This window comes from Megalobrama amblycephala, linkage group LG1 (genome assembly GCF_018812025.1).
Source record: "Megalobrama amblycephala isolate DHTTF-2021 linkage group LG1, ASM1881202v1, whole genome shotgun sequence".
In the NCBI taxonomy this organism is placed as follows: Eukaryota; Metazoa; Chordata; class Actinopteri; order Cypriniformes; family Xenocyprididae; genus Megalobrama; species Megalobrama amblycephala.
In genome coordinates, this window is record NC_063044.1 from 56303293 (window position 1) to 56313636 (window position 10344).

Genomic DNA, 10344 nt, shown 5'->3' on the forward strand with positions numbered 1-10344 from the left:
ATTACAATTTAAAATAACTTTTCTTTTTCTATATATTTTAAAATAAGTGCAATTTATTCCTGTGATGTCAAAGCTGAATTTTCAGCAGCATTACTCCAGTCTTCAGTGTCACATGATCCTTCAGAAATCATTCTAATATGATGATTTTGTGCTCAAGAAACATTTATCATCAATATTGAAAACAGTTGTGCTGCTAAATATTTTTGTGGTAACTGATACATTTTTTCCAGGATTCTTTGATGAATAGAAATTTCCAAATAACAGCATTTGAAAATGTGAATCTTTAGTTAAAGATTGTCACTTTTGATCAATTTAATAAAAAAAAAAAAAACTTACAAAGTGATACATTTTCCAGCTTTATTGTCCTTCCTATAGATATAGGAATAGAGACATTTGATGTATCACTGCATTGTTTCATGCCATGTTAATTTGACATAACTAATAGTTGTCTCAAACATGGGATTTGGATGAGATGTTGGATGAAAATGGATCACAAAATGACAATCCAGGGCTCCAGACTGCAACCAAATGGTCTCATTTTGCAACCTTTTTTTCCTGCCGGTGTGACACAATTTTGTTAGAGGTCGCACTGGTGCCACCGCCATGTTGCCCAACTGATGAGAGCTGCCATTTGTTGCACATAATGCATATGAGAAACGGCAAACGAAACTCGTTTGAGCTGTGAAGCGCAGACCTTTTAGCATCTCAGACAATAATAAACAGCGCAAGCTCAGAACAGGCTCACGTGAGCCGATCGCGATCACAAGATACTGTTACTACACAGCACTGGGAGATCCAGTGAGAAAGAGTTTCAATTTGCCGCAGAATTAATAACATCGCAGCGAGGTGCGTTGGGAGGCATTTAAATTCGGCAAAGTATTCTCTGTTATAAACTACAGGTATCAGATCGAACTGCGCTGACGTGGAAATATTGAGCCATGAATGAAGGCCCTCCAATCCACACAAAAAATCACCAGCATTCACCATGGCTTTAATGTAGTAATGTGTTTTTACATTGTTCATTTCAGGGTTAATGCAAGAACTTTTTAAAGTTTCAGATAAAAAAATATAAAAACATTATCTGCATCTCAATTCAAGCTCAGTGCTTTACTGTCAAATTTCCAGTAAATAAACATAATATTATTAGTTACTGTACTTATTAATGCAAAACTATAGTAATATGATTAAATTACCCCCAGCGCTACCAAATAAGGTGCTGGCGCCACCATCTGTAGAACTTAAGGCCCCCGTATACTTCAAAGTTCTTCTTCGTTCTTCATTTAGGGGTAGAACGAAGTTCTATCGGGGCCTTTAGTGGCTCAGGTGCCACTGCTCTCAAATGTTAGTCTGGAGCCCTGCAATTCTGAGGAAAATCAGTGATATATCAGCCAGTCGTGCTTTAATCACTCACTGATGCTGCTATACGAGTCACTCTGATCATATTTCTGACTCCTTTCACTGGTCACTGCTGATATAATTCTCTCTTTTGCTCTTATAGGCTGTTAGAAATTGTCAGCTACAAAATTATTGGGGTTCACCAGGAAGACGAATTGCTAGAATGTTTATCTCCAGCAGCCAGTCGAACATTCAGAATAGAGGTAAGGATGAGCCCTCAAATCCCATCATTCATTGATGTGCACAACAAAGGACCTATTCCCTAGTAAAGCCTCTTAAAATGTTTTGGAATCTGAGAGATGCCAATTATTTGTGGATGCTGTTCCCTTGGAATAAGTTTAATGTCTTTCGTGGCAGGAAATCCCTCTCGACCAGGTTGACTTGGACAAGGAGAATGAAATGTTGATTCCAGTTGCACATTTCCACAAGGAAGTCTTCGGGACATTCGGAATTCCGTTTTTGCTCAAGATCCGTCAGGTGCGTTAGCGGAGTGTTAGCGAGTGCATGCGTAGGTGGACGGCTGTCATCTGTTTGGTTTGTATATGTCATGCTTTTTAATGTGTGGATTTATTGTGGCAGGGGGAACCCTTCCGAGAAGTGATGAAGAGAATTCAGAGCATGCTTGACATTCAGGAGAAAGAGTTTGAGAAGGTAAGAGCAGCTTTTGCACATTAACACATGCATAATTCAGGTCACTAGCGACCCAAGGTATGTAAAGTGCAAGTATATTTTTTTCTCTAAATCTAAAGAATGAGAATTTGTCAATCATAATACCTCCTTGGACATGACATGGTTTAATGATTTACTGCAAAGCAAGTGCATAATCATATTAGCGTTGTTTAATGGTCAATCTGATGACAAAGCTCTCAGATAACAAAATATATATATTTTTTATGATAAATTGTTTTTAAGAGTAGGCTGTGTGATTCATAAGTTGCAACTTCTACAAGGTGTATGTTTCATAATTTTTTTTTTTTCTTCTCTAATTAGTCAGTTTACCAGCTTTACATTTAATTTGTACTTTTTAAATATAAAGTAGGTATAAGTTGCTATGTTTTAACATAATTACAAATTAAAATTAAATAAAATGTAAGATTTCTCAAATATAGTTTCAGAACATACAAGCAAAGAGTAAATAATAAAGAGGAACAAGAAACATATTACCAACAATAAAAAAAAGTGTTCAGTATCTAAGAGTGATTTTTCTCTTACTCCGCTTTGCTGCTGTTTTATTATTACTGATGGCATCATAGACAGATCTGATAGGCTGCATTCACACTAATGTACAGCTCAGTCCTGTCTGTCTAATCCCTTAAGACAACTGACTGTTTACATTAATTTTGCATCATAAATGCATTTTGAGATGCAACCACTTACATGGAATCGCACAGCCACATATCACGACCGCTCCTCACAAAGTGCATGTGAGCGTTTGAAAGCAGCTTTCTGTCAGTGTTTCGTTTAGTGAATATATAGACCAAATGGCATAAATGATTCCTTCATAGAGCATTTGGAAGTTTAAACACTGAAATATCGGCAGGCAAGACTGCACATTGCAAGCGTATCATCAAGCAAAGCATGCGTTTCTATCGGCGCATATCCTGTGCAGTGAAACCCGCGATTGCCCTTGTAATTCACTTCAACCATTGCAAATTTTATGGAAGATTATTTTATGGAAGGTTTGAAGGTTTTTTTTTTTGCTTGTGTGTGTGTGTAGAATTGGAAGCAAGCGGATTATGGCTGTTTCTAAAGTGCACACAATGCCATCTGCAGTTAAAAAGTAAACTCCAAATCAATTCTGAATTTCTCAGAATCTATCCAGAATTATTAAAGAAAGTCACAAGTGTTTTTTTGTTTTGTTTTTTCCCGTCCTTATTTTAAGCAAAAAATTATAAAATCATTGTTATACATGATACAATGACTTGATTAAAATATTGTATTATGTTATATAGTGATTCTATATTACAGTGCTTTGACTATTTTAGTGCCTAAATTATTAATGAATGCATTTCATGCTGTGTATATTATATTTTTGTAATGTCAAAATCTAACGAAATGTGACCCTGGACCACAAAACCAGTCATAAGTAACACGGGTATATTTGTAGAATTATTGATTTTTCTTTTGTGGCAAAAATCATTAAGATATTAAGGAAAGATCATGTTCCATGAGGATATTTTGTAAATTTCCTACTGTAAATATATCAAATTTATTTTTGTGAGTGTATATGCATTGCTAAGGACTTCATTTGGACATTTTAAAGGTGATTTTCAAACAAGCCATACATCAAAGCTTTTCAGATGATGTATCGATCTCAATTTTAAAACAAATTGACCGTTATGACTGGTTTTGTGGGCCAGGGTCACAAATATACTTATTATTTTGTAATTTTTAAAATATCAGGACAGTTTTATACTATTGGGGCAGTTTCATTTCTGGGTTGCTGAAGACCTGAATATATAATGTTTGATGAAACATTTAAGGGTTATGTGATGATAAATTGTACTTACTGCCATTTTTCTGACAGTTTTTAAACAATGGTCACTAATTAGCAGACCACAGTCCTGATTTACACCCAAGTTGGGTTTCACCCAGACCATCATTATAAAATAAATAAATCGATTGTGTTTTATTTTCTTTTAGTTCAAGTTTGCAATAGTCATGATGGGCCGGCATCAGTATATCAATGAGGAAGACTACGAGGTGAATCTGAAAGACTTTGAGCCACAGCCAGGTATGTCACACTCCTTTTTCCTCTGACATCTCAATCAATAGACCAAGGCATTTATGCGTATGCTAACCTTACTAGGGTTGCACCCATATGAAAATTTTGGCCGGTATGATAATTCTTTGTATTTGAAAGTCGATAACCAGTATATTGGCCGATAAATCTAAATCCAAATTTTTATATAATTTTTGAAAGCCTAATTACAAAAACAAGTTTCACCATTTAAAAGCCATGTCCAAAGCACTTCAACATAAATCAAACATGTACGCTTGCAATAGCATAGTTTGAACCGGTGTAAGTTTTACAAATTAATTTTACACTCTTAAGGCCAACTTTCTTAAAAAAAAAAAAAATAAAAATAAAAAAATCTATTGCCTTACAAATAAATAAAATAATGCAAACAAGTCATTGGGCAACATCATTTACATATGCATATGCCGTGGATAAAATGGAATAGCCTCTGCAGGACAATAATAAAATTTTAATTAAACCATATTGTTGATGAAAAGGATACAAGAAAAACAAAAGTGCTAGTTACTATTAATAACGCATTCATGTTTTTGAAATAGAAACCTCTTAAATTAATATTGCTGTTTCAAATAACAGCACTGCTGCACTGAAGCTAAAGATGATCACCAGTAAATCACAGATCTATCATATATATATATATATATATATATATATATATATATATATATATATATATATATATATATATATATATATATATATATATATATATATATATATATATATATATATATATATATATAATATGTGCGCACAAGCAAACTTGACTGTGACAGTCAACTCTGGTGTGGATGGGCTAAAACACAAGCGTACAAGGAGCATTTTTTCATAGTCGTGTTCTCACTATAATTTTACGTAGCCTGTATGACAGGTTTGCGCTCTACGTGTTGCACTTAACTGTATTTTCCTTCTCAAAGTGATTACAATCATATCTCAAGCAATACAAAACCATCATGGTGAATCATCAGTGCGCATCTGAAGTGTCTCAACTGAAGAAATATCGGCCAAATTTTCTTATCGGTCCAATAATGATAACATTAAAAAAAGAACATATATCGATATATCATGCATCCCTAAACCTTATCATATTCTGTACTTCATCAGGGAACATGTCGCACCCGAGGCCTTGGTTAGGGCTCGACCACTTCAACAAAGCTCCAAAGAGAGGTCGCTACACGTACCTGGAAAAAGCGATCAAGATTCACAACTGACAAGCCCCCACTCTAACCGACGATACTAAAGACTTTAACCAAACCTCTTGTGTGCACCACTTTTAACACCTGCTGTCTGGGTACACAGGCACCATGTATGAAGTCTTCAGCGAATGGAGTGACTGCTGATGCTCCTGTTTTTCTTTTGAGGCTGTTCGATTTGGCTTCTCTAACTATTGACTGCCTATTTGTCTGGAAGAATGAATTGGATTTTAAGAAGAAAGGGGGAACAGTATGTCCTAGACTTTTGTTTTGATTTTTATTTTGTGTTTTTGTTTTTGTTTGTTTTTCTTTTTCTTTTTAAGTTCGTTTTTAAAAGAATTGTTATGGCAAGAAAGCTGCTGCATTGTGAGGTGGAGGCGATGGAAAGAGGAGTTATGTCATTTGCAGAAGATGAAAAGGATACCTCCATCCTTCAACAAAAAAAAAATATCACTGCAAATGGCTGAGGCTTTTGCTAGTTGCCCTGACATGGTTGTCTCATTTTCTGGTTCCTTAGTGCAACTAGTCAATTTTCATGTTTACACAATTCTTCTTTCTCACTTAGTTTGGTTGGAGAAATTCAGTTTGTCGTCTTTGGAAATCCTGTATAATAAAGTAAAGAGCCACAGCATCCGTTTTAAAATAAATAAAAATGAAATAAATTGTCTGTACTTCATCTTGCACGTTGGCACTTAATATCCAAGGTTTTACATTTCTCAGCACTGTTAAATGTAATCTTTGGTTGGAGTTTGATTTGCATATCCCTTTGGGTTTCTCCCTCTTTTTTTTTTTTTTCTTTTTTTTCCCTCTCCCCATAAAGTGTTTTTTTTCCCCCTTCCTTTAGCTCCTCTGTCACTGGCTGTGGGATTATTCTGATGGGGGGAGAGGTGTTGCTTGCTGACGGCTCCAGATTCGTTGTACTGTTTGTTGGCACGAGGCTGCAGACATATAGTAGACTGGTTTGGGACATAGAGAAACCAGCATTAATGAACCAATACAAACTTTTTTTTTTTTTTTTTTTTTCTTCTTCCTTTAAGCACAGAAGGAATGCTCCCTAGTGCATAGTTGGCTTTGTAAAAACAATTAAATTGTATATTTAAAGAATGAACATGTAAAATTAAAAACACCAATTTGTTGGGTACAGATCAATTCAGATGTTCATATTCATTGTGTGTAGTTTTATTTTGGATCCTGGCAGTTTCATTTGGGTTTTTTTTTCCTTAACTAATTGCAACAGTTTGTCTTGTTTAAGTGCAGTACAAAGATGACCTGCAGATCACATCTTTCTTTTTTGATTTTTTTTTTTCTTTTTTCTCTCCAGTCTAATTCCTCCGTGTAGCAGCAGTGTACGACAACTCTTCCTGTATATTGCCTTTTTGCTGGAAAATGTATGTTGAATAAAATTTTCTATAAAAGCTACAGCCATGGTCCGTGGAGAATTGTGACTCGAGATGGTGTTCAGATTGTAATACTGTGCTAGTGTCACATGTAATATGAAGATTGCAGTGTGTATAAACACAACACGGGTTCTCATTAAGGTATTGCACAGGCTTGTTTTATGACAGTTTAGATGTACATATGACATATTTGACATTTTGTAAAGATTCAGAGGCTTTTTACATAAGTGAAAAATTGCTAAACAAGGGTTGTTGTTTTTTTTTTTTTTTAGTTGCGTTAGTTTATTTTAATGCTTGTATTGGTAAAATCTTTAAGTCATTTTGAGGCCCTTTTGTTGAACCACCTTTCTAAATAGTTAAAATTACTGATATTTACATTACATGATGTAATTGTACTTAGGCAGATCAACTTTTTGGTTCCATGAACACCTCAAACTTGTGAACCCTTAACCCCGAGTCCCTTATAGATATACAATCAAAACCATGAGTATTCATTTGTAATTAAAAGACTAAACCAGATGAACACCAAAAGGTTCTTAGTTACAAACATAGCAAAGCATTAGTTCATACAGGCAAGTCTGTACTAAATGACATCTGTGTTGGTCTGAAAGTGTCCTTCATATAGTGTAAGGTGCAACACACATCCATGAGTAGTGTTAAAATCGGGGAAGAGGTGGGGTTAGCAGCATCGCTTCTTCTCAATGTGCAGGATCTTATTGCATTTCGGGCATGTGTGATAGACGTCTTTGAAAAACTTGACGAAGAATGGAATCAGACAGCAGAATAAAACAAACCTAGAAGAGAGGAAGACATTCACAGTCACAGTTTGTTTGGTGCACACATGATGTTTTTATCTGCAAATTCAGATGGACTCTTACCCGCACAGGATGAAGAGTAAGCACATCAACCAGGCGTAAACTCCCACTTTGTAGGTGACGTTGGTTAAGACCTGCTGTTGGCATTGCGTGCAGGTGGCCATTCCTGGATTGCGACCCAGCTCGTATGAATCATAGCTGACGAATTTGTTTTTGGGTTCGGTTGACTGGGACTGAACTACAGGAGAAGAATGTATTGACTTTATTATGTATGTATTTATCTGGTCTTTATTTACCATTAAACTACAGTAAGTTCTGGTCCAATAATTTGATATCTATAGGAACACAAAGTCTTGTGATTGTGTTTATGTGCTATTCATAAATGAAATAAACAAGGGTTCAGGTTGTGATTGGGACACTTTTGAGATGACTGGAAAAAAGTGTCCCAGTCAACCTGAATTCACCCCATGGAAGTCAGTTTCTGAATATATACATCTAAAATCCTGACATCAAAACATGGGCAGCTCTTTCTGTGTGCCCTTTACAACTAACAGTTTTCCTCAGATAACTAACAGGTAACAGACTCACCAGGTCTGGATGATCCCATTTGGATTTGAGAATCTTTAATAGTTGTGCCCTGTGGGGTGAACGGAGTGTGCACATGGTAGACCTTGACGTCGGAGCCCTTGGCACCCTCTACTGTTAATGTCAAGAGGAAAGATACAGGTAGAACATTAATATTTCCCTTCATATCTTTTTAACATTTGCATCACACACACTGGCTGGATTGCTTTTAGTGTTTCAATATGATTATTATAATGATGAGTCATGACCAATGATGACTCTGCAACTTACTTGGTATGACATATGGAGGCGGGTCCCCGGTTCCGTCAGCACTCATTCTGTCTTTGTCTGAGTTTAAACTGCTGGGACAAAATAAAAAAGTCTCAAGATGTGATGTTTGCTATGTTTTCAAATGCTAAAGTGTGATAAAATGACATGGCAACTGAAAGGTTGTACGTTCAAACCCCAAAAACAAGGGCAAAAAAAAAAAAAGGTACTCGAAAACTGTAAGAATACATGTTATGTTTTAGGATTGCTTGCTGTTTACCATTTTGAGTAAGTATTAATAACTTGAATTGTCTGTTACTAGTGAGTACAGACTTCAGAAAATGCTTAAAGATGCTGAAATGAGCAGACCACCTTCAAAGATCAACACCTTTGAGTCTTCTTCCTCCTCGGTTATCATCAATCTATGTGTAGCTGCCTCCCAACTTCATGTTAGCCAGACTTGTTGTGCCAAAATGTATAAAATGCAAACATATCGAGTCATGTGGCATTTATTTCCATGATGCTACGGTGTGGTAAACGCCTTAGATAACAAAAAGACAGCAGTTTCTACAAGCCCAGGCACTGATTGATGCAGTTGTCCACCCAAAGACAGAAGCGGAATGTTGCTCTACTACATGTCTGACTGCGGTACTAATACTCAAATAAGCAAATAACCCCTGATGCCTCTCATGGAAAACCTGGTTTGTATGCATGTAGTCATTAAACATCCAGAATGTGATTTATGTCATTGTTAATCTCTCAACTCTCAAACAGGATCTCGTCTTCAGATTTTTGTATTTTACTAATTGAACTTCTCAAACCAAATATATCAGATCTACAATGTGTATGTACAAGAACATGAAATATTCCCACTAAATCTATATTTCAAAGTGGATATAAATGATTGTAAGCTTAATTGGAGTATGTTTTAGGAGTGTATTAGTAGGAGGTGACCTGGAAACCTCAAACAGTCTAGATACATCAGTTATTTTACAGCTAATGCACACAAAATCAAAAAGCACCATTCATTGTTCAGGCCAGCTTTGATCAAAGCATTCGCTTTGCTTTCTTTCTTATTAAATGATGCATTAAAGCTCTGGCCATTCAGCCATTACAGAGCTTAACATTCAAACAAAAATAAGGCCTCACATTGTTTAATTTACATGTATTCATTTTGACTTCCATATTTCTTAAAACCAACCCTGTTCTCTGTCTACTATTCTGCACAGTGTTCAAAACTCTGTAATGTTACCACTTATAGTGCTTTTGTCTCAGTAAGACTAATCACTTGTTGTATTCCTCATTTATAAGTCTTTGGTATAAAAGCGCCTGTAATTGCTCAAGAAAATGACCTTTTTTGATCATAAGATTAGCATTCTAATCAACAGCCGCTGAACATTTATACTATCAGTTTCAATTCAATTCAACAAACAATTCAAGATAAAATTCTGAAAGCAATATAAACAGCAATGCTATACTGTTTAATTGGTTTGTTAGTAGTTTTTACTTTAAAATCTTGAACCTTTGTTTAGATCATCATAACTGCCCCACCTAAATCCAGAGGCATGCCAAACTGTACAGAGAGCTCGCTTACCTGTCCTGTTGAGGCTGTTGCTGATAGTTAGACTGAAACCAGTTTCTATGGTGTTTACAAGCTTTTCATAGTCGCTCACCTGCTCCACCCCTGCTGCCTTAGAATACATTAACATATTTTGTCATCTTTTATGAATGTTCTGATGACAGAAACAGGAAGAAGGCTGTATTTTTGGACATATCCATCATTGACTCTGAATAACCAGTTTTGCTGATCGCAGTCAATGGCGGGGTATATGAATGAACATACTAAGACTGAAAATGAATGACAAAAAATAAGTGTTGTTTTAACTTTAAAAAGTAAGTTACCTGGTTGCCTTAAAATTTTGAGTTCATTGAAATTAAAAATTTGAGTTAATACC

General features: G+C 35.6%; 2 protein-coding genes across 8 annotated transcripts in view; one reads left to right on the forward strand and one right to left on the reverse strand.

The window, feature by feature from the left end:
• The window catches only part of usp7 (ubiquitin specific peptidase 7 (herpes virus-associated)), a 26665-nt gene extending 19900 nt beyond the window's left edge, over positions 1-6765 (forward strand). For all 5 annotated transcript variants that reach the window (XM_048202932.1, XM_048202941.1, XM_048202907.1 and 2 more), the window contains exons 27-31: positions 1499-1598; positions 1753-1872; positions 1975-2046; positions 4039-4129; positions 5258-6765. In XM_048202932.1, the coding sequence (XP_048058889.1) occupies positions 1499-1598; positions 1753-1872; positions 1975-2046; positions 4039-4129; positions 5258-5364 (490 nt within the window). In that variant the 3' untranslated portion in view covers positions 5365-6765. The remainder of the gene's footprint in view (positions 1-1498; positions 1599-1752; positions 1873-1974; positions 2047-4038; positions 4130-5257) is intronic.
• Positions 6178-10074, reverse strand: si:ch211-157c3.4 (Lipopolysaccharide-induced tumor necrosis factor-alpha factor homolog-like). Of its 3 annotated transcripts, none has more exons than XM_048202955.1 (5): positions 9984-10074; positions 8414-8481; positions 8147-8257; positions 7622-7796; positions 6178-7537 (listed from the first exon to the last, which is right to left on the reverse strand). In XM_048202955.1, the coding sequence occupies exons 2-5, from the start codon at positions 8457-8459 to the stop codon at positions 7423-7425; spliced, it is 447 nt and encodes a 148-aa protein (XP_048058912.1). In that variant the 5' UTR covers positions 8460-8481; positions 9984-10074; the 3' UTR covers positions 6178-7422. The 3 variants fall into 3 exon arrangements, with proteins under 3 accessions (XP_048058912.1, XP_048058920.1, XP_048058929.1); XM_048202963.1 differs by having other exon boundaries at positions 8414-8484; positions 9984-10068; XM_048202972.1 differs by lacking the exon at positions 9984-10074 and adding an exon at positions 8762-9927.
• Positions 10075-10344: the final 270 nt, after the last annotated feature.